This window comes from Corvus kubaryi, unplaced genomic scaffold, assembly GCF_017639235.1.
Source record: "Corvus kubaryi isolate FWS band 111438036 unplaced genomic scaffold, C.kubaryi_AGA036_p1.0 37397, whole genome shotgun sequence".
In the NCBI taxonomy this organism is placed as follows: Eukaryota; Metazoa; Chordata; class Aves; order Passeriformes; family Corvidae; genus Corvus; species Corvus kubaryi.
This window is the reverse complement of record NW_024581136.1, coordinates 3,554,653-3,578,961: the sequence shown is the minus strand read 5'-3', so window position 1 is coordinate 3,578,961 and position 24,309 is coordinate 3,554,653. Positions and strand designations below refer to the sequence as shown.

The following is a 24,309-nucleotide window of genomic DNA, read 5'->3' as shown; positions in this document are numbered from 1 at the left end:
TGCTTTGGTTTTCCAAGGGACTTATGTTTTGGCTTTTGATATCTGAAGACTTACATTGAAAGGAGTTACTGTGACGACTTCTGAAGCAAACCAAATGATGTATTTTGGGAAACCACAGATCTTTCAAATATTAATGCAGTGGGAGATGCAGAAAGAAAAGTGATCCTAGTGCTAGAAATTTGGGAATTGCATGGAAGTGAACAGTGGGGAATACTTTTGGATGGGCAAATTTCAGCATTGAATATGAGATTTCTCAGAGACTTGAAGATGTCATGTGTTGACCGCCTCAGGTTTCTTCTGCTGCACGTTTAATTACGTGTGTAAGTTTAAGTGTCTGAGTAAGGAGCTTCTCCAAGCTGGCAGATGCAAGTGGGAGTTTCTTCTTAACAGCTCTGTGTTCTTGCAGAGGCTTTAACTGATGGTCTGTAATAAATGTGTAGTTAGGCATACGTGCTCCTGTCTTAAAAACAAAACCGGGAAAACTATTGTTGAGAAGGATTAAATTATTATTATTTTAAGGTAACTGCAGCATTCCACAAAGAAATAATAATTAAAATAACAACCGCTTGCTTTCTGGCAAAGCTGTCTGCACCACCCATTTCCATGAATTTGTATTCAAGGTGGGGGATACAAGTCTTGGTTGGAAGGAAATAAAAAAGTGCTTTCTAAAGATCCTTAGTAAATAACCAGCTTCAGGGTTCAGCGAACAGCTTAGACAAGCTGCATGTCAGATAGAGCCAAGATGTAATTGCAGCATTTAAATAAAAATTTGGTCACATTTTTTAAAAGATCTCGTGGTTTGTTATGGAAAATGGAGGTTAGTTACACATCCTTCTAGGGAAAGAAATGCTTAATTTCAGCATTGGGGAATGTTGATATATTTAAGTCGTATAAGTTTACTTCAAGGAGGCATAAAATTCTGGTCTCAGTGCTGCTGGTACAGATGGATAGTTACCAAACTTACAGAGATGGAGATGTGGTCCTGCAGCTTTTATTTGCTCTGGACTATTTGACTGTGTGCTCACTTTCCCCGGCAGCACACTGACATTTCCCATTCATGGAGCTTGACGATCGGTATGAGCACTTCCCTTAAACAATTGGCACAGAAATATTTTCATGTGGAAAGAGAATTTGCCCAAGAATGTTTGTGCCTACTAGATGTTAAGATGGGCTTCTAAATTCTCTAGTTGTTTTTGCAGATGACTAAATTAATTGGAAAGCAGCCAGAGAGGCAGCAGAGTCCAGTTGGTAGTTCAGCAATAATAAAAGGCTTCGGAGAACTTTATGAAAGGTTCCATTAACCCCCTGCTGGTGTCCTCAAACAGGATTTTTTGAGAGAGTAGAAACACAAAAGCTAGGCTTCACAACTACCCCTGTGTGTCCATTCACAGTTTTTAAATCCACACAGTTACTAATTAAAATGCCATGCAGAGTAGCACAAATAAACACAGCTAGTCCCTGAAGCCCAAAAGTTTCTGCATTGGCTCATGGTTTGGAGGGCAGGATGCTGAACTGACCCCAAAGGGTCGGTAATGCAGCCCACTCTGCTTCAGATATTCTGTCCTTGTGAAATGTATGTCAAGGCCATCCATATTCATGAAATCCCACTCCCAGAACGCCATCCCAAGGCAGCCCGTTATATTTTATTTATATGTTGCGTAGCATTGCTTTAAACCGTGAGGGCTAAATAGAGCTGTGGCATGCCTGCTGGTTCTCTATAATCATGTTTGCCAGATTCTGGTGGACATCAAAATGCTGAGCACACGAGTGAATACTGCTTCTTTCATTGAGAAATGTCACTTCAGATTTAGCCCCACGTGTGAACTGGTGTGCAGGGAGCGCTTTATTATCATGGCAGGGCTCCAGTGGGCTTCCCCTCCCAAACAGAGTGGGCAAATGCGTAGCCTCTCTCTGCATCCACTTGAAGGATTTCATGGCGTCTCCTTAGATTAAGGTAATCTGCCTTCATTACTAAATTCAAGAACCAGAGCCCCAGAACTTCGAGTGCACTCTGAGACTGGATTCAGGGTCTCTGAAAGTTGTGGTTTGGAAACTGGTGATAACAAAAGTTGACCATGGTTTTGTATTTATTTTTTAAAATGCAGTCAAGAGAGATGTAGGAAGCTCAAGCATTTGTATTTTATTCCTGTGGTCATTTGTATTTCAAACCATCCCTTATGGAAAAATCCTACTGTTAATTTAAAAGGAAATGATAGCTTTTGTCTCAGCCTTCTGAACTGTTCCCGCAGAGTTTATTAGGACTTTTATCCCTGCTATTGAATTCTATCACCTAGTCTTAAAAAGACGATTGACTGATTCTGATTTTTTTATTAAATTCTTCTACTGCTCCATAAAATATCTTTGGTTTTGTCTGTATTAAAATCCATTGAAAGTATCCATGGATTATTACAGACAGAAAAAACCCTTAAACTGTAATGTGCTTTGGATATAAATGTCTTTCATTTCCATAGATGACCGAAGGCTAAAAGGGAAGCACTGAAATTTTTAATTAGCTTTTTATTATTTTTAATTTTCTGTGTTGCTGTTAAGTGGTCCTATCAAGAGATAATAGAACAAGACAGCTTTGACTAAGCAAAATAGGAAGGCATAGTGGGCTGGAAGAGGTGTCTTGTGTATGAATTGAGTTTTGTGTGCTGTCCCATTTATTTTAGCAAACAAATCAAGGCATGATCTGGAGACAACCCGCTACAAGGGCTCCCTGGGAAGATTGCGCTTGTCTCGGTAACAGACTGCGTTCTTTAAATCTGTCCTCTGAATCAGCCCCAATTTATCTTTCGAGCATAAAAGGGAATGCAGATGGAATAGCCGCAGCCTCCCATATAGTTTATCAGGATATTGTGCATGCACATAAATAAGGCAGAAAGTGACTGGAATATGTAAGTGGCTGAGCGTTAAATCCCATGTTTTTCAAGCTCCCTGGGCACTCTGGGATGGGGCAGCCAAGGGGAGTCCTGAAGGAGCTGCAGGGATTTGTGGGCTCTCTGTGATACCTCAGACAGGAGGTGCAGACCCAGCGGTGCCTTTGCAAGAGCCTGTTGCTGTCACTGCTGCCTGTGCTGAAGGTTAAAGCTGCAATTATGGAAGGACTGGGAAAAACTGATGTGAAAAGGGTGGATTGGGCTCAAAGGGAGACTTCTCAGCACTGCTTGCACAAGTGGCATTTTGCTTTAACCAGAGTATCATCCTACCTGCTGCAATATGGGACTAGAAACGAAGGTCCAAACTCAGAATACAGACCAGTCTGTGTGACTGCTGAGTGAATTTGGGATTATTGTTTTCGTGGGCTTTTATTTGCCCAGACTGTAGCTCAGTACTTCTCCAGGACATAATACTGGTTGGTCTTTGTACAGCTTAAAAGCCTCATAACTTCATGAGGTTGAATTTTTTTTTTTTTTTTAATTTTTATTTACTTAGTTTATTTATTTTTAGGATTGAAATTTTTCCGACTTTGTAATGGCACTTGCAATGCACAGGAAACCAATTATTCTTTGGAGTGTTTTACACTGAGGCAGTCACCTTTAATATTTAATTGCTGATTCCACTTGGGGTTTTTCCAGCTGACACAATTTTAAAACGAATAATGCACTGGTTTTCTGTATCCAGCATAAAACCAAAATAATGAAACCCCTTTATAAATTTAATTATGTGCCACCTATGATGTAATTGGCTACTGACATCATGAAGTAAGATTTTAATTTTAAGGTTTATGCGTTTCAGGAAGCTTAGGGCTCTTCCCCAGTTTGTACCTCATCACTTTTTTTTTTTTTTTTTTTAATGAATGGCAAACATAGGTAATTTTGCTTTTTGCAGCAACACTGTGCAGAGCTTTTTTTCTCTCATCGGGTCTATTAATGATTTTTAATTTCCTGAACAAATCTGCCCGTTGTGGGTGAAGGAAAGGGGGTTTAATTCAGTTCCAGTGAAAGAACCTGGTGGGAGAGCTCCAAGTGTGAGTTAAATGTGCTGCAGTCTGATCCTCTGTGGTACTTTCCAAAAGCACAGAGTATCTTTTTCCCCTGGAGAAGAGGAACTTTCATGGGGAGTATGGCAGAGTGTCTTGCAGCATCCTGGGAGAATGAGGATCTCCAAGTGCTGTCAGACCAGTGTCTTTCACAAAGTGCTACTAACATGAGCCCAGAAAACCCAAACCTTGATTCAATCTCAGGCATTCTCAACAGCAGAGATTGTATCATGTAAAATCCATCTAACCTTTGTACAGAAGGTACTTCACCGGAGTTCCAACTGAACACTCTGAATATCAACTATAATTAAAATTTGTAGCTCGTTCAGCTGAAATGTAAATACGTAAATGCAAACCTTCTGCAACAGCCTCTCTGTGATGGAGCTGAAACTAAATATGGCTGAAGTTCCTTAACTTCGGTGACTTTGAAACAATTTATGCTCTCAAGTGTTAAGATGGGAATTGTGATTTTTATTGTTGAGTGAGTCCTGGGTTTGGATTCTGTTGGGTGCTGCAGGCTCAGGAGGACATGGCTGAGACCCAGCCTGCAGTTGCTGTTGGAGCTGTGGATCACAGTGGAAGTAAAATGTTCATAATTTTATTACTTTTTCTTTCCCCAAGAATCTTGCCATTTCTGACTTTAGATGATTGATGTGAGAAACCCAAATGGCAAAGTCTAGTGCTATTACTGAAGCACTTCAGAAGCCAGGATGAGGCAATGTGGCCAAATCTATTTATTAAAATAGCGAATGCTGCTTTAGCAAAATGCGTCATACCATTAATTTATTTATTTTGTTTAGAAGATACTTCACTATTTCCAAGGCATCTAAGTGGCAAATAGGGCAGAGGCTTCTGTTTGTCTGGATTTCAAAAAGGCTTTTAAGCAGCGCTTTTTACAAAACCTTAATGCTGAAAGTGACAAAGGACGTTATTTAGCACATATATATACATCATCTAGACATCCATGTTTCAAGTAAATAAAAAGCATCTGTGTGAGAACCAAGGAGAACAGTGTTAGGAGATGTGTTGCCTCGTGTGCCAAATCACACATTTGCCCCATAGTGGGTTAAGCTTTATGCCCTAACTGTTGGGATAACCACATGCTCAGGTCACTTGGTGGTAAGTATAAGAAAGGACCAGGGAGCAGAAATGAGGCTTTCTTTTGATAGATACAGACATGGGGCATCAGGTGAAAGCTGTCCTATGCCCTATGAGACAAAGGGTTGCCCTGTTAAAACAGCAAGGTCAATATTTTTTTGTTGTTTTACGGATTATTGAAGCACTGTTGTAAGAGGTTTGAAAGCTGGACACAACAAGTGGTTTGCAGGGCACAGATACAGTAAGTTATTTCATTGGTTATGTACAATTTAAGAACAGCTCTTCCCTTCTTGTGTGTTGACTGATGACGTGTGTGCAAAAATGTCTTAACTGTTCCGGCTGTGGGCAGGAGGATGGCAAAATGAAGGAGGAGTAGCTGGATGGTTGTTTGACTTGAGGAAGGGCTTAGGGAATTGGGTAGGGGTCTCATTTGAGGGCAGCTGGTGTTTCTTTAAGGGTAGCTTTGGTTTCGTGGTGGAAGGGGCTGGGGGGGAATGGAGTTCATTTAGAAAAGGCAGCTCAGCAGATCCTCCTGTGCAGCAGTGCACAGGTGAAGGACAGGCTATTTCTGGGGAGGCATTACCTCTGGTGGCTACTTCTGGCTTCCTGGGAGGAACAGCAGGGTGTGTGGGTGAGGCAGGGTAGTCCTGAGGGGATGATGCTAAGTGGGGCATTTTCCTCTACGCTACTTATTTTGAACTGTTGGGGAATGCTCCATTTCCAACATTATTATCTGCTTTAATAACTAGGGGTTATGGTCTCTAACTCCTTTTTCCACCTCCCCCAGATCCACTGTCCTCGGGTGCTGTACATTGTGGCACAGCATCAGGGGTTTCTGATGGCCTGTGCTTGCTGGATCAGCTTCTGGGAAGTAAGAGGAAGTACAGCAAGTGCTTCCCACAAGTGTTCCACCCAAATGCAGGTCCTGGGGTCCCACCTCTAAGTGTGACAGCTCTGGCCCACAGCAGTCTCTCTTTGTCTGGACTGCCTGGCCCATTTTTTTTTGCTTCTCTCAATCCAGTATATTGTAGTGGAGCATCAGTGTTGGCTTCTTTAGGCTACAAAATTTATTGTTGTTTATACTGGGTCAGATTCCAAGCTCAACTAGAGGGAAGAGTAACTGCAACGTGACCTGCTTTGTGACCAGCGGCTCCAAAACTGCTCAGGTCAGACAGCTGCTGACTAATTCCCCATCTTAACAAATTACTTATAGCTCTGGAGTTTCTAGAGTAACTCACAGCTCTGAGTGTGTTCACCCTTCCATGTTAATCATTCTAGCATTTAGAAACGTTTCGGTGCTGGGGTTTTTAAGTGGTTGTGATGTTCAGATAGATTTTTATAAATTGCCGTATGACTGAAAGGCTTGTTTTCCTGTTTGTTTTAAACTGGCATTCATACATACAGGAAATACACAGTATTCTGCCATGTTTCTGTTGGCAACTATTAAGTTATCCGTGTCAGAACATGCCAACAGGATTTCTTAGCAAGCTAGCAGAAAGAAAACAAGCAGTTTTCAGATGAAACAGACCCCATGCTTGAGTTGTAATACAAATCTCTTGCTAAATGCTATGTAGATTCTATAATCTTTTGGTTTAAGGCAATCTTTGGGATTGTATCTTGCAGATTCAAATCTTTGGAGTAATTCCAGACCTGCATTGCATGAGCTGACATCATTATTTGGCCTTCAAAATTGGAGGGCCCAGTACTTGAAAATAATGTATTGCTGTCAAGAGCTGGCCCTCTTTAACCACTAGAATGAGCCCTCTCCTGGGCATGCAAAATCTTCTTCATTCTCCCTTCATTTCTGATGTAAACCACAGGGAACTGTGGTCATCTCAGTTCCTATAATAGTTTTGATCTAAATTAGAGCAGTTCTGGTATGCTGAAGTAGTCTGTGCTAAAAGCGACACAGATGTGCAGCCCAGAAAACACACAGGCTCTTTGTGGATCCTCAGCAGCCACTGCAAGTCACCAAGAAATGAAGCTGGATTGAGGTGGTAAAAATACAGCACTCTAATAATCCTCAATTTACTACTATTTGTTGCTGCTAAGAGCCTGGGTTTTCCTTCAAGCTTTTGATTTGATGCAAGTCAGAGCCAGCTTTTGTGGTTTGGCAAGATTTGCAGCACAGGTTCTTTTGGGAGAGGCAAGAAATGAAAAGTTTAAAACAGAGGAAATGTTTAAAACATAATAATACTGTGTTAACAGTCTTTAAAATCTCATTTTCTAGCCCCTTTCTTTATGAACACATCATTACAAGCATAACTGATGTGAGCTGGTCCCTAGGTTTGAGAGCCTGTTACTTGTTTTTCTCAGAGAACTTTGTGACTGAGTTGCAGAGCCTGGAAAGTAAGGGAAGATCCCTTGTGCCTGTCAGTTTGGGATGAAGGTGTCCTGCAAGAATACCCTGTGGCCAAGCTGGTGCTTTCCCTGAGCAGTGTAATTTCTAGCAAGAAGGAGGGAAAGTTCAGTTCAGCAGCATTAGGGCTGGTTAAAGAGATTGGGAAGAAAGGGGCCAAGCTCAGCTGTCATGCCGCTTCTCACTGCGCCGGCCAGGATTTTCACGTGTGGGTGGATAACCTTGGGCGCTTTACTCCAGAGGCGGAGATTTAAAGTCTTTGCTTTAAACGCTAAAAGCTTGAAAATGCTGGCCTGAATCTTGGCGTGTCTCACTCTCCAGGCTGGGAGGTGTTCCTTGCCAGTCGTCATTCCTGGGGGAAGGAGAGGCAGACGGTGGGAAGACAGAGGACTCGGGAATGTCTTGGGAAGCTTCCAATGGCTTGGTTGAGCAATCAGGCCTCTAGCTCCTTGTCCAAGTCTTAACCTGGTCCAATCATCACTAGTATAAATGTTTGCTCCACTTTTACAGAGGGAATAATGAAAAAAGCCCCAAATATGCATGTGGTTAATTTTTAAAGTGCACAGGCAGCCCACAGACTCTGGCAGGTCCCTCGGAGAAAGGCGTAGCTGTCATGCTGACAGTGAGGAATGGGAATGCCAGACTCCAGCTTGGCTCTTCAGATGTGCACAGACATCTAATCTGTGAGAGCACATCACCTCACACGTGTGCAGGAGCCTTTCCTGTGCTTATCCTGATGGACATACGTGGCTTGTACATATGCTTTCCATATGTTTGGAACTGTGGTCATGCTTAAATGTTTTCTGGTCCTAGTGAGGCCACATCTGGAGTGCTGTGTCCAGTTTTGGGCTCCTCAGTGCAAGAAAGACTAGGAGCTACTGGAGAGAGTCCAGTGGATGCCACAAAGAGGATGATGGGTCTGGAGCATCTCCCTTATGAGGAGAGACTGCAGGAGCTGGGCCTAGTTAGTCTGGAGAAGACTGAGGAGATCTCATTAATGCAACAATGAGGTCTCAAAGGGGTGCCCGGAGGATGGTGCCAGACTCTTTCCAGTGGTGCCCAGTGATGGGACAAGGAGCAATGACTATAAACTAAAACATAAGAATTTCCTCAACATGAGGAAGAACAGCACTGGAACAGCTGCCCAGGGAGGTCATGGAGTCTCCCCTTCTGGAGACATTCCAAACCCATTTGGATGCATTTCTATGTAACCTGCCCAGGTGACCCTGTCTTGGCGGGGGGATTGGACTGGATGATCTCCAGAGGTCCTTTCCAACCCTAACATTCTGTGATTCTGTGAGAGAGAACTGCCTTCTTTTTAATTTATTCTGGTACATGTAACTAAAGAGGGCTGGACATTTCTCTCTTCCCTCAATTTGAAGTCAGTGTGACAGCTAGTTAATTAAGATGCCCTCTTACATGAATAAAATTATCAGAATCTGACCCAGAGCATTGCCTTTAGAAATTATTAAAACCATATTTGATTCTTTGTGCTGTATATCCTTTTCCTGCTGCGAGATTATTTACTAATATAATTTACAAAATCTTGCATAAACCCCCACAGTGTTACAAGGTAAATGGTCAAAGAGAAAACCTGAAATGTGCCAGGTTCCCTTCTGTATGTTGTGTCCTAATCAAGAGAAGATCTTTTAATGGAAGATCTTTTAATGTCTTGTTTTGATTTCTAAGAGGACTTTTCTTCAGTGTTAGATTCTCAGAAATCTTATCTTTTTTTTTTTATCTTTTTTTTTAAAGTAATTAATAATGGAGCAGGCTTTTAGTATATACCCTGGAAGGTAAAAACCCTTAATCACAGTAACATCATTAGTGCTTTCAAGCATTTAATTTTGATGCTTGACAAAGTGCATAGCCATTGATAAGAACAAATAAGTGTTGTGTGCAATTGAGGGAATAAAGAAAAGCATGAAAACCCCTAAGCTTCAAGTAATTAAGTTTAAATATGTTATTTGAATTTAGCTGAGATAATGTACAAACTGTGGGTATATTTTTCAGTCAGTGAAAGACCCCTTGAGTAAACATGATCCATTTAAATTCAGATCATGGGGAGTGGAAAGTAAACCCTGCTGTGGGTAAGAAGGCATCTTCAATAAAACACTGGGCATTGTGTATCTTTGATATCTGAGTACTCATGTGCTGTACTTTTATAAAGGGCTGTTTTCACTCATGGATGCCTACATGCCAGAGACTTTATTGCATCTATTTATTTCCTGGTTTTTTCCTCTTTCCTTCCCCCCCCCACCCCTCCTAATTTGAACCAGTAATGAAAAACTGACACTCTGCCTCTGCCATCCTTTAAAGTGCCTCAAAACTGCTACAATTCAGCACTTGCTAGCCTTGGGGTATGGTTTTATGGCATTTGGGTGAAGTTTTTGTAGTACATCTGTGCTCTTTCTCTCTCTGTAGGCCGCAAGCTCAGAACTGAGGTAATAAAACTACTAGTAGGTGTTTAATGGCAGGTTATTGAGGAAGTAGATGAAAGAAAATTGCAACATGCACATCAGTAGGGAGTGGGGTTTTTAAGGGAGAGGAACTGCTGAGCTTTGAACTCAGGAAAGTTACACTTGGTGCTTTTGTTCAAGGGGGGGACCCCTTTTTAGGCACCAAAATAGCTCATTCTGTGAAATGAGCTGTTCTGGTAGAATTGGTGCTTGGTATGTGCAGTCTGTGCACGTGTGGCAGAAAGGTCGCTGTTGTAAGCAGTGATGATTGAGAAACAAGTCATTGTTTCCTGCTCCTTTCCAAGCATAAGGGAGCAGGGTGGAGGAAAGTGCAAAAAGTGAAAGAAAAAGTTATCTCCCACTCCTTTCCATGAATTTTGTGGGATCTTACAGTGAACATCTTAATTGTGTACATTACTCTTTTTTGGTCAAGCTGTCCTCAATGTGTTTTAGGTAGGAATGTGTGTATCTAATGATCAGTTAGCCCACGCACATAGAAGAGAATATTTTGTCTTTTATTCTGCTTGTGATGAAAGCATCATTTTACAACCTTACATGTTTATCTTCACATCATCCCTAAGAGGCAATTTAAAGGCAAAAGGCAGAAGAACAAAGAATGTAAATATTTTGCACAAGCTTACTCAGAAGGCTGTGTCTGCTGCCTGGAGTGCCGTGTTGAGCTGGCAGTGCTGATGTCCTCTTTGTCCTGGACAATATTGACCAGACTCTTACACCCTTTGGTAATACATGTGCAGGGAGAAACTGTTGTTTTTCCAGGAGTCCAGTCTTTCAGGTCAGATGGTGGATCCTGAAAAACAAGTAAAAAAAAAAACCACCTTATTTATAGGGCTACTTGCAGAAATAAAAGGGAATTGTTAACTGAGGATCGTATCCGTGCAGTGGGATAACCATAGTACTCCCTGTGGGTACTGGGTCCAGTTCCTCAAGGTCCTCAGAGTTTCAGCTCACTACCCTATTGCACAGACCATTGTAGGTCTGTGCTGCCGAGATGTCGCTCCTGAAGAGCCTCTTGCAGTTCTGGTACTCGGTCCTGTAGTTGGACTTTGGCATTCTTAGGATTTCTGTATAGCATATAGAGAGGCAGGTTGTGCAGTCAAAACAAAGAAACAAATGGTTTATCTCCAGAATCTAGGATAAAGGAAGATACTAAAAGTTAAGGGAATGAATTTGCTTATAAAGGGCAGGAAGGAAAAAATAGGGCTATTCTTAAAATTGTAAGGAGTAACGAAGGGGTTGATGTACAAGTGCTTTTTGTGTCCTGGAGGGCAGGAGCGTGTTGCTTATTCCAGTATGGTGTAGTGCCTAAGATCAGCTGTCCATTTTTGGGAGATGGGAAAAAGCACTTGTTAAGCTATATTAAGCTAAGAGTCTCTCACAAGAAGGCTTAGTTAATATAAATTCTTCTGCTGCAAATAGCCATTTTACAACAGAGAAGAAATGCGTTTTCATACAGCACTTACCAGCCCAATATTGAAGGACTCACTAAATTCCCATATAGATGTCTGCCGAAATGAAATGGGAAACCAAGGAGGTTAAAGAGAGGATAGAGGGAAAAAAGTGAACTTTCTCTCTACAATTCTTGAGGTCAGACCAGCATAAATGACAGATTCTCAGTAAAAAGAATTGCTTGTCTGCCCTGCATGAGGCAGCAAACTCATTAACTAAGCAGATTTCTCTCCGCTTGGTTTATCAGTAATGATGTGTGCACGTGTGTTTCAGGGTAACAAATCTGATTTCTAATTTATTAGCTGAGCAGTATTCTTATTGCAGAGGGGAATTAAAAAAAGGTTTGACTCTCTGTTGAGGAAGTGTGAGGTTATTAAATAGGTTTGCAGTTGTGCCACAGATATAATTTGATGGAGCACACCTGAATCCTCCCTGTTGGCTGTGTTTATAGTCTCCTCTGTCATTCAGTATTTGCCGTTGCCTGTGAGAGACAGACAAGGAAGAAAGAGATAAAGGTTCTGGAGGCATTTCTAACAGAGATGCCAAACTGTCAAATAGTAAATCGGGAAGCAGCTCCCTGATGGTTTCACATCAAGAGGAGACACCCTTTTGTGACTGCGGTGTCTACCGGTTATTTTCACTTCCATCAGAACTGTCTGATATGGTCAAGTAGGTTGAGGCTTTCAACATTCAATTTTCCTTTCATTTATAGTGACTGTTTTATTTATTTGTCTTTCTTGGTAGTTTTCAAAGATACCTGTTTCAAGGATACTTTTAACTTTATAACATTTTCATGGAGCTTCATCCCAAAGTTAAAGGTAGAAAAAAGAAACAAAAAAAAAAAAAAAAAAGGGGGGGGGAATGAGGAAAAAAGAGCATCTACAGTGTCAGGGGACAAAAGAAGAAATATATTCAATTTAGGAAGACCTCTAATCTCTGGTTATACAGGACAGCTTTGTTAGATAAGATTAAAATTTTCATGAATGTCCCTTTTTATCCCTGGAGACTCCGCCATTTTTACCAGCTATTGTCAGCATCAAAAGAGCTTGATAACAGCTGGCTAGAGACGTGACCACACAGCAACGCAACAGCAAGAAAGGGGCAGCCGGGTTCATAAATCTTCAGAAAACCCATTCCCCAGCGCAGCCATGAATCTGCTGCTATCACAGGCAAAGGGAGAAGGCATTGTCCTCCAGCCAGTCAGAAACCTGAACTTCAGCATTAGCAGGGGCTCTTTAGACAGTGTACGGTGTACAAAGAGATGTTTTCCATTATCTCCTTCATTGCAGCCCTTATTACTGACACAGATAGTTTAAAGGGTCTTGGAGTTTAGCTTGTTGCTAGGTAGAGTTTTTCCAAAAATGCTGCAGCCCTTTCCCTTGGTGGTGCAATCCTGCTTTTTCTGTTCATGGCATCAATGCAGCGCCACGTGGGACCGGGTCAGGCGATGCCATTTCGGCACACAATGGACCAGTCTCTGGTATCTTTTGGCTGGGAAGGAGCTACCAAAGCCAGAATCTGACCCTTGGCCATTTTCCAGGGACTGCTCACAGATTTGGGTGTAAGCAGGGCAAGTTATGAGGCACAAATTGGCTCAGACTCTTGAAATACAAGTTTCCTGGTTTTAATGGAAGGGCCCAAATTCATACATATTCAGCTTTACTCTGGCCTTACTTAATTCAATGGCAATATTTTCTCAGCTTTAGAGAAATCAGATTGGAACCTCAGGAACTTCACAGTTCCTGTAAAGTAAATACCTAATGAAATAACATCAGTTAATTTTAGGAGATGGAAGAAGAGGACCAAAATGACAAGAGAACAAAAATAAGAGGTCCTTTGAGTACCTTGATCTCTTATGAAGGTTTTTACCTGGGCATCATGAACATTGCAGTGTTTAGACAATTGTGTTGTTACTTCAAAACCCACCTATCTAGTATTGTCCAGGATCCAAACCCAATCTTTCTTAGAGATGATCAAATGTAATTTTGTTAGAGAAAACAGGAAATATACTTCATGCTTCTAATTTCCCCTTGCCCCCACCCCCCCAAGAAAAACCCAGTTTCTGAAAGTGCTTATGTTGTGAAAGTTACAATTAAAAATACATTTTCCTCATTAAAACTAAATTATCACTTATAATGTTTTTTTTTTTTTCTTCTGGCAGCTCCGTCCCCGATTGCATTGATCCAGGCTAAGGAGATAACAAGGCACAGCGTTGCCTTGGCTTGGCTGGAACCTGACAGGCCAAACGGAGTCATCCTGGAGTACGAAGTCAAATACTATGAAAAGGTACTGCTCAAAAAGGGGCAAGCAAGGAGTTCCCTTTGGGTTTGGGCAGAGCTTTTTTACTTCATTCCACTGCGGTTTGTTTCCAGATAGGATTCCATCATTTGAAACCAAATAGATTCAGTTTAATAAAATCCAGTTAAGGATTTCATGTACTTGAATGGTTGCTTGGAAGAGTAAGACTCATAGACTCTTCCAGCTGTATGGTATGAGTTTATTTTGTTATTTCTTTCCTACCTAGAAACTGAGCTTTTATAGCAATCACATTTATAATGAGAGTCAAAAATGTTGGGCAGAAGTGAAACATTAGCTTTACTTCATAGACAGAAGTATAATAATGAAGTATATAACAGAGTCATAATAATAAGATCTGTTTGCTGACAGCTTCTGCTTAGAGTGATAGTGTGGACTGGCTGGCTTTTAACAGAGAATAAGGAAAGAAAATTAGATTCTTCATACTTTCCAAGTTAGAGAGAGATGTTATTCCTTCAAATAACTTCTCGAGTAGGGAATTATGAAAAGAGCTATTTTCTTTGAAGGCTCTCTGCTAAAATGAACAATTACCTGCTCTTGCTTGTGTGCACTGTCTCTCACATTCACACTCATACTTCTAATTTTTTTAATAAAGAAAATCACTTACTTGGTTTCCACATACAGAAAAAGGTGTCTGATCTGCAGGGAAGCTAGATTGTTACATTTTCTGATAAAGTTTTCAGCCAAAAATAGATCAATTTTTAATAATGGACTTTTTGGAAGATATTTTCTAAGTTTTTTCTTTTTTAAAATATTGTTATCATTTTTAAAATATGGTTTCTGGCTGGTAGGAAGAAAAAGAAAGTGCCAGCATGTGTGAGTAAAATGTGCTGTTCATCAATAGGATCCTATTTGAATGCTTGGCTGTTTTCCAGAGGTTTTCATTGTGTGATTTCTTAAATAATCAGTGATACATGAGCATCATACCTACTGCCTCATCCTCCCTTTTTGGCTTGCTCAGAGCCCCCTGCAGCACACAGTGCTAGGGGGATTGAGCAAGGCCAGCAGCAGGAGCCCTCAGGATGTATTTTGAGAATTCCTTCACTGTTACTCATCCTCTTTCATCACAACAGTTTTGGCAAGGCAGTGGGGGTTCCAGGTTCACTGTGCAGGGAGGCATTTTCACTCCATCACCGCTGTGTTCTCCTGTTGTCAGGACCAGAACGAACGCAGCTACCGAATCGTGAAAACGACCTCCAGGAACACCGACATCAAAGGCCTCAACCCCCTGACCTCGTACGTGTTCCACGTGCGGGCCCGGACAGCAGCAGGGTATGGAGACTTCAGTGGGCCCTTCGAGTTCACAACTAACACAGGTAAGGACAGTCCCACTGAATTCTTCTGCTTCTCCTCGAGCAGAGGGTGCAGATGTAACGGGGCTGTGTGCTGGGACTTTCCCGTTGGATGCTTGGACTGGGGTGTGTCTGCTCTGAGAAAATGTTCCTCCATGGCCGTGAAGCTGGCATGAGACATCTGTTTGGATGTGCTGCATTCTAGATTCTAGCAATGACAGTACTTCACTGTGGCATAAGGAAACATGCACCCCATAAATACTTGGAAGCCACTGATGCTTGAGAGATTTTATGTCCTGTAAATGTAGACGTTTGCACGTTTCTGGAATATATTTTAAGAAGAATAGAACCCTGTTACTCCTCTTTACAAGCTGTTGACACAGATCAGTTAGGTGTCCTACATCAGCTCCCACATTTGCACTTTTTCTTAGACAGTCATATAAAGACAAGAATGCTCAAACTACGTTGTCAGTAGGGCTTTTCACTTGGCTCAAGGAAACATGCAAATTCAGCCCCCAAAATGTTTGCTTTTCAGTGGCAGAAAGCACTGTGACCAAGCCTATTTTATTCTGGCCATACAGGTCTCCTTAAATCAAGTTAAGGTCATGCCAGTTAGTGGCAATATCATTCAGGATGTTAACAACTGAAAACAATCCATCAGGAGGGGGGTAGACATTTTAAAATAACTTACTCTTCTATTGTCAGTTGGGGAGTGATCATCTAGCCCCACTGAGAGAAAAAGGAGGAGGAAAGAAGTGTGGAAAGCAATTAGAAAGGAAAAAAAAATTAGCCATTATACCCTCTGAGCAGCACTGGAGGGGAGAAGGAGAGGGAGTCCTTGTTCCTGATGAACTGAAGTTTCCCAAATCATTATCAAACATCATGTCTTCAGCTCATTAGCACCCTGTTGGAAAATTGTGTCAAATGACGATATAATAAAGGCCTGAAAGTAGATTTGAGTGCTACTCTAAACTGCCTTCACAAGCCAGAAAGCTGATTGAGTGCTACCTAGGTTGATTTTTTGAGGTTGTCTGACACTAATGTTCCCTTTTCTGTTTTCAGTTCCTTCCCCCATCATTGGCGATGGTACCAATCCCACAGTGCTTCTTGTTTCAGTGGCTGGCAGTGTTGTTCTTGTGGTCATTCTCATTGCAGCCTTTGTCATCAGCAGGAGGTAAGAACTTAAGCTTCTCTCTCCCTCTCTCTCTTTCATCAGAGAGCTTTTTGTCTCCTCCAAACAAAGCTAAATTCTTTGATTAGCATCATAAACAGTACATTTGCATTACAAGCCTTCTCCCATGTAGCTTTGATCTTCTCGACATTAGTACCAAGCAGCATGTGATGTAATGGCAATAGTTCCAGCTCTATTTGCCCTTCAAATGCAAAGCTGATTCCAATAACTGGCATTGAGAAGCAAGCCAGCTAGAGATTTGTGGTTAGTGTAATTTGAAGTTAAGTTTGATGGGTATGGGTACAGTAGATTTTCTTGGACTGACTCCTGATAGGGAATAAACAATGGCGCTTTTGTGAACTAAGCCATCAGACTGCTATGCTGGTGATTTTTGTGTTAGTCTATGAGTCTGCACTAGTGTTTCAGGTTAGTCCTTCCTGTGTGAGAGGATGTGACTGTAAAATGGAAGCCACAGTCATTCAGCATCAGATGCAGTAACACAGCAGAACTGGATCGATGGTTATTTCATCGACGTAGCACCACAATCTTCTACCAAGTGCTTGTTCATTTTCCCAAATTCAGCCCAAGCATCAGGAACAATCCTGTGAGTGGGAGGACAGTGTAGCAGAAACACAGTGTGAGTGTTTCTGTCTTCATATTTGTGTTCAATCTCATTTAAAAAGACCAGCATGATCTTGCCTCAGTGTAACTTTGAGATAAAACTGGTTTTATCATTACTGCATCTGAAGCCTGGGATCTGAGGGGTGCACATTTTGTCAGTCTCTATTGGTCGGTTTAATGGCATCAGCTGTAAATGTGCTCAAACTCCTCTTCATTTGCTCTTTAAATTGTCCTAGAGAGCAGTTAAGTGCCTATGATTGTAGTGTCTGGAAAGTAGACATGCATTGTGATCGCTCTGTGTGGGTGTCCAACTCAAAGCCTCCATGCTGGCAAGAGGAAAGAAGAGCAGAACATATGAAAATGTGATGTGGAGAGACAGGTTTATTAAAAGCCATTGCAACAGAAAATAGCATCACTGAGCTTGATGACTTAATCTCCTCTCCACTTTTATTGATCACTTTATTATTTAAGGTAGGATTGATAGCAGGATACATTGGATTTCTAATTATGAGTCGCCACATTGGAGAATTGAGCCTGTTGAGCTGCTTTGAGATGATTCCTTCCCTTCCTCCCCCTATAAAAAAATGCCTCTTCCCAAGGCTGATAAACGCTGCTTGGTGATTGGCCCTCAATGGATCACTCTTTAGAAAATGAACTGTCAACCCCTTGCCCTCGTATTGATTCTCTTTAGGATCGGCCATAAAGCTGTCAGAGGAGAGGCTGCCTGGAGCCAGGTACTGACAGACCTGCTGGGCTCAGACAGGTCTGCCCAGGGCTGTCTGCTCACTTATCTCTGCCCAGAGTGTGCAGTTGCACAAAGGCACCACAGAGCAGGTGGGCTGCAGGGACAAAAGCCCAGTCCAGGCACTGGTGGCAATGGAGATAAAAGCATCCCGGTGGCTGTGGGCTCACGGATGTCCTGTGGCTCCTCACTGGTATCTCTCAGAGAGGCCATGGAAGGGGAAAGACGGAGCAAGATGAATGAAATACTAGGACAGTGAAACTGCTCTGTGCGTACTAATGCACGGTGCCTTGCTAATTAATAGCCCTCAATACACAGCTCTCCAGTAGCTGGAAGTAGCTCTCAATAAACAGAATCTACTTTAATATTCACTCTTACTCTAATGATTTTAACCACTATCACAATGTCATTTAGAGGTGTGGACTTTGGGGATATTTCACAATCTTCCTAAGCCTGCAGAAGTTAATAGCAAAATAATTATACTTTGTTCCAAAATTACTTCAGATGAAAAAAAGCTTTTCTGTCCATACAAGTCCCCATGAGAAGGTTTTGTAATCTAGCCATGACCTAAAAGTCGTATTCGTACAATCAAACCTGTGCTTTGGCCTGCAGACATGGCCTCTCTGCATCCACAAGCCAAATGTGGGAACTGGGCATATGCTGTGGATGCCCACTTTTGAACACGGGGTTATTACTGGTAATTTAGCATCATGCTTTTTTCAAGACATTGTTCAAATCCCAAAATTCATCTTTACAGCAGAATTAATCAAAGGACTTTGCCTTCAGGCAGCTCAAGCTGTTTGGTTCTGTCCTTCGACAGGAGAACCAATCTGCCTAATGTTCATTTAAATTTCCCCAGGTTTGGATGGGCAGGACATGGCGTGGGTGTTTCTAAACCCTGCTCTGCAGGAATGCTGAGGGAAATTGCAGCATCTCTAAATGAGTTGTAAAGGATTCGGGGAAGTGTAAAACAGAGAGAGACACCTTCTAAAAGGGCTTGCATGGAGTTACATGGTCTGACCGAATCCTCTGGTCGTCTGAAAGTTTCTCTCAGAAATTCTTCCAGCTGATAGATTGATTTATCTTTGCTCTGCCGACACATTTGCCCACCTTTTGCCAGTGGTGTGGGAGCAGGTGCTCTGCCAGCCTGGTGCCTAAGCCCCCCCAGCCCCTCTTTCGTGTGGGAAGGAGGAGGTGGGAGTAGGGGCATGGTAACCAGGTCCTGCTGTTTCACCTCAGTGCCTGCTAATTCCCCTGCTGTTAACTCCTCTTCATCACCAGCCCCACCTGTAGCTCTGCCTGTCTCTGACCCCTGCAGTTCTGAAAGCTTCTGTGTTCTTTTCCTGAATGCTGGCTACTTAATCACCACTGCCAAAATCCCTGTAATTAGGGTATTCAGATCTGTGACAAAGGCTCCCTTCTGCCACTCAGGTGAGCTGCCCCAGAGGCAGCCCCAGCCCGTGTTCGTGGGGCTCCTGGGCTGCTCTCCAGGACAATGGCACACAGCAGTGTCCTGCCCAAAGCCAGGCAGAAGAGGTCAACAGGTAACACGTGGAGAAGTGGAAGTAGGTAGTTAGTTTGGAAGGTATTATTTAAACTTAATAAGCTACAATTATATTGCTTGAACAGTAATCCCTTTGTTTCCCTTTGTTTTTTGCAAGTCTTTGAGTTTTAGTGGGGGAAGGTTATTTTTTAATCTGTTGTTAGGGTGCTTGTACTTTTTAAAAATAAGATAAGGAGGATTTTTTTCATACTTAAAATGCTTTCATGCAAAGTCTGTTTGCATTTTGTATTTCCCATCTGCGCCTGAACATTAATAAAATGGATTTGAAGGGTCCTGATTAAAATGCAGAATCTTTTTTTTCCTTTTTTTCTTTCCTCTGAGAGAGTTGTATAATACCTGAAACCATCTCTGCAGTCCCCTTAGCTGAGCTGGTCCTGTGTGGCATTGGGTGAGATTTGTGCTGCCCCTTCCTTCTTACTCAGTTCAGTAGCTGGGAGCAGAACATCATCCCATTATTTCACTCAGCTCTATTATACCAGTGCTGTAAGTTCTGGGGCAAGTGAATTGTTTAAATGGATGTTTGGATCCAATGTGGGTTTTAGTAATGCTCTTCTTGTGAGTGGAGCCATTTGTGTTTAAGTTGAGTCAAGAAAAGAAGCTCCCAGCGGTTTATGGTTGGCTGTGTACCTGCTTTTTCTGTCTGAGCACAAGCCGTGTCGATGTTGGGAACTGTGACACTTGGTTCAAAGATCAGGTTGTCTTCACTTGTCAAACAGGATTTTTTTCCTTCTGTTTCATGGTTAATTTATATTTTTTTATTATTGGCGTAGTGTGTTGTATGACCCAGCACTAGGACTGCAAAGGCTGGGAGATGGCCTCCCAGCTGACAGCAGTGGGAAGCCGCCATTCCACAGGGCAGGTGCAGAGTGGGAAGTGAGATGCTTTTTGATAAGGGGCAGAGGGGTTTTGCTGACAGGAGAGGTATGGTAAGACTCAGAGATTTGCTGCAAGTGAGGCTCTCAGTTATATCTTTTCTTCCTGTTTTCTGTGAGTTTTTTGACCCCTTTTAACTCACATCTTACAGGTTTTTGTTGCACCTGCTCCCATTTTCCTCTTCTCCTATTCACCATTTTCAGCCTATTAATTAACCCAGTCTCACTCTGCTGGCCCTGGCAGACCTGTTTGTTCCTTGCCCCACTCCAGGCAGCGGCTGCACGTTGCTGGCAGTGCCAGTCTTGCCTCTTGTTCTCTAGGCTTGGTTTCTTCTTCTGCCTTCCCTCTTCTCTCCACCCCAGCCTCTTTCCAGTCAGCTCGCCTGGGTCTGACTGGGTAACTTGGATTTCCTGGGAAAACTGAGAGTAAGCCCTTCTCTTCAGCAGTGTCTGTTGCTGTGCTTGGTTCTGAGCATTCAAGGATGGATGGGTGAAAGCCCAAATCATTTCCCTGTGTCTCTGTAGCACTTGATGCTGGGCAACTTCAAATCTCTACACATTTGGCTGAGCAGACTCCTAAATATCCTCCCTAACAAACTAACTTCTTGTATTAGCTTTTCATAGTTCTGCTTGTCCATTGAAGCTTAAAGCTGAACTAATTAAATACATAACTAGATTACAATACCACATGTGTAGGTGTAGAAGTAGTAATCTACAGAATTAACATACTCTGCTACATTATTTTCTCTAGCTCAGAGACTTAGTAGAGGAGCTCTGCCACCAGGAGTTCTTCAGCCCTTACAATTAAGAAGTGATTAAAAGAATAAGCAAAATCCTTGGAATCTTCATTTTTGATGGTCAAAAGTGGTGGTTTTTTTGGTTGTTTGTCTTTTTTTTTTTTCTGCTGAGATCCTGATTTCCATGTTAAGAGACTTGTTTCCAGTTTTAAATTTGCAGTTAAATAAGTGTATTGATGTCGGCATTTGCCTAATGATGTTTGAAAATCAATCTACCAAAACACCTCCGTGGTAGATTTAAATCCCTGCATAGCAGGGCTAAAAAACAATTTGGCCCTTCAACTGCAAAACTAAGTTTGAAGAAAAAGTAGCTGAAACATGAACTATTTTTTCTTTCTTTAAATGCTGAGATGCAAATAGGTTTGTGTTTCCTTTGATGCTCTGTTGATGCCAATAACACATAGAGGAGCATGAGGATCCTCCTGCCCTGGCTGTGTGTTGTGTCATGGCTGTGGCAGGTGCCAGCAGCTCAAGTCTCTGCAGGTCAGGACAACCGAGCTTGTTTCAGAGTGAGATCCTTATTCTAATCTCCCGTTGTGTTTTGTTCTGACAGGCGCAGTAAGTACAGCAAGGCGAAGCAAGAGGCCGATGAGGAGAAACACTTGAACCAAGGTAAAAGGCTCTGGTGCTTGGGTTGTAAAATATGGCTCATGTTCTGGTGCCATATTTGCCATGCCAGTAAGGGATTGCATTCTTCTTGAGGCGAATATGTTTCTGGTTTCCCCTCTTGCAAACATTCTACTTTGAAATTAATTTATTTTAGTAACAGGGAAAACAGAAGTTATCTGGGTAAAATGGTTTGAGGGTACAGGCAGGAGGAAAGTTTATCAAATTTTTGCATTGCTCTTTGCCACTGAAAGACACCTGTTCTGGGCCGCTCGAAATTTCGGCAGGATTTTTCCCCACAGTACTTTGCTAAAGCAGTTTCTGAATGGGCCAGAGGCAATCCTGCAGGAAAGAGAATGTGAACTTTGCTGCCTTTTTTTCAGCACTGAATCCTATGGCTTCTTCCATGTACCAAACCCAGGACCTGAGCTCAGAACTTCCTGGCTCCCATAGGAAAAAGGGATATATTTTATTATCACAGGTCCATGACTGGCCATTGGTATGCTAGTGATGGCAGTGATTTGTGAAGCTCATTAATTGGCAAAAGCCTGATTCCTTGCATTGATATTGGGAAATATTAAATGTTTGCACTTCAGAATATTGCACTGGGGGGAAAAATGCTTAAGTCCTCCCTTCCTTCATCAGTCATTCCTGGCTTACAGTACATTTTTATTGTACAGTCTCTTTGCTGTTGTATATCATTAAGGCTTCAGTCTCATATGTTCTGTGTTCAGCAGCGTGTAGATCAGTGACTTCAAATAAAACATTTCTGCCTTGCAGGTGTTAGAACATATGTGGATCCTTTTACATATGAGGATCCAAACCAAGCTGTGAGGGAATTTGCCAAAGAAATTGATGCCTCCTGCATAAAGATTGAAAAAGTTATTGGTGTGGGTAAGTGCCAGAACTTTTGCATTTTTTTCTGTAAATATACTTTTAAATTTGCTTTAAGGGAATGTATGATCCTATGGTTTTTGTATTACAGTTCTCCCAAATGTACTGACATAACAGTTTGACAACACAAGTGCATGCTTCAGGTTCATGACCATGGATTCTTGTGCCTTTTTCTTTAAGGGGAGTTTGGTGAAGTATGCAGTGGACGTCTCAAAGTGCCAGGAAAAAGAGAGATCTGTGTTGCTATCAAGACTCTAAAAGCTGGTTACACTGATAAACAAAGGAGAGACTTCCTGAGTGAGGCCAGTATCATGGGACAATTTGACCACCCCAATATCATCCACTTGGAAGGTGTAGTTACTAAATGTAAGTAGGTCATTTTCGTGATAAGTCCAATTTGAAAGTGACTGAGAAATTAAGTCTGTGTGGTGTGCACTGGCGTTTTTTTTCTTCTTACCCTCTTTCCTGTAAAATGACAGATGGAACAGATCCACTGATAGCTAATAGGAGGAAATCAGTGCAGGGCAAGTCATTAATCTTGTTGTCAGCTATAAATGGGTTTACGGTTTCAACTGATACTCTATCTGTAGGCAGCTTGTACAAGATTTTGTAGAGGGAATTAATACTGCAGGGGTTGGCTTTTTTTTTTATCCCTTCTTGCTATGCCAAGCAGGCATCTTTCACATCTTTGCTAGACTGAGATGATTGTTAACAGGATAGGCAAAAGCAGATGGTGAGCGAAGAATTCAAAATGATGGGGGAAAAATACCAAAACAAAACTACACAGTCATATGTTTAAAGTACAAAGCACAGATGTAAGGAGCAAACCTTTGAAATGAAGCAGGCTGTTTTAGTGTGAAACTTGCTTATTTGTTTTCTCTGATTTACAGATGTGCTAATTTCACTCTGCAGAATTTACCTGGATGATCTTTTTGTTTGCTTGGTTTGGGGTTTTTTAAGTCTGTCAGTGTTCCTTGTGCCTTAGAAAGAGAGTGACAGTGCTTGCTGGGTGCTGTCTGTAGGCTAGAGCTGCAAATGTATCTGTGAGACAGCCATGCTTGGGTCTGACCTGATAAGGTGCCTCTGCCACGGTGTAGGTATTGTCCCTGCTCCGACTGCCCTGGGTAGCATGGTGGCAAAGCCTGGCACTGATTGCTAATCCTAAAAGACCCTTTGGATGTCAGGGCTTATGCTCAGGGTAGCATAGAAAACAGGCTGTGATCTTGTGAGCTGCTGTCAAAGAGTGGAGTTTGTAAAGCTCACCTTCTGCAACATGGGGAACATGAATGCAAGGTATTAATAGTGGGAACAATTAAAATTCGAGATGGATGAAAAGTTAAAAAGTAAAATATTGCTAGAAGAACAATACCTCTCATAGAGGGTTATCAAAACTATCAGTTCCACTGTAAAACTCTGTCCCTCTTGAATGTCAGTAAGAGCTGATATTTACTCTGCCACTTTTGTTTCTGGAAATCTTACCCCTGCTCATTTGTGTTGCTGTCTCCTCGTCTGCCTTCTCTGAACATTTGAAAATGGCTCATACAGTGTGTGGCAGTTTGCTTTTAACAGCAAAGAGCAGTTTGGACTAATTTTGGCCATCATTTACTGAGATCCTCCCTCAAAACTAAAATTAAAATACAGTACTCTGTTTAAATTTGGAAGGTCTGAGCGTCTCTCTCTGTGATTGTCATAACAAAGGGGAAGAGGGTTGTGATCAGGCCACGGTGTTTGCCCCAGACAGCGATTCTTTTAGCACCTCGGTAAAAGAAAGGCAGCAGGGGAATCTTTGTGTTGAAATCCTGCTGAGGCTGGAAGCCCCTGCACTGCTACAGCTCTAGCACTTACAAATGACCGTATGTATTTGCATAATGCAGTTGTCAGTGAATTAAAAGGATTGGGAATTTTCACCGAGGAGGTGGCATCCTGACCCAGGAGTGCTCCATTCCTGGCTCCCAGTAAGTGATGCTCCAGCAGCAGCACGGCTCCGTTACCTCCAAGCTGGGCTCCTGGGGAGGCAGGGCTACTTAAGAACACATTTATCTCCATTTCTCCATACGTTTTCTGAATGC

General features: G+C 42.1%; 1 protein-coding gene across 1 annotated transcript in view; it reads left to right on the top strand.

Moving 5' to 3' along the window:
• Positions 1 to 24,309, top strand: part of EPHA4 (EPH receptor A4) — a 104,410-nt gene that overhangs the window by 62,954 nt on the left and 17,147 nt on the right. Inside the window, exons 6-11 of the mRNA XM_042041969.1 lie at positions 13,527 to 13,651; positions 14,838 to 14,997; positions 16,036 to 16,147; positions 21,294 to 21,352; positions 22,127 to 22,240; positions 22,421 to 22,606. Coding sequence (XP_041897903.1) covers positions 13,527 to 13,651; positions 14,838 to 14,997; positions 16,036 to 16,147; positions 21,294 to 21,352; positions 22,127 to 22,240; positions 22,421 to 22,606 — 756 coding nt within the window. The remainder of the gene's footprint in view (positions 1 to 13,526; positions 13,652 to 14,837; positions 14,998 to 16,035; positions 16,148 to 21,293; positions 21,353 to 22,126; positions 22,241 to 22,420; positions 22,607 to 24,309) is intronic.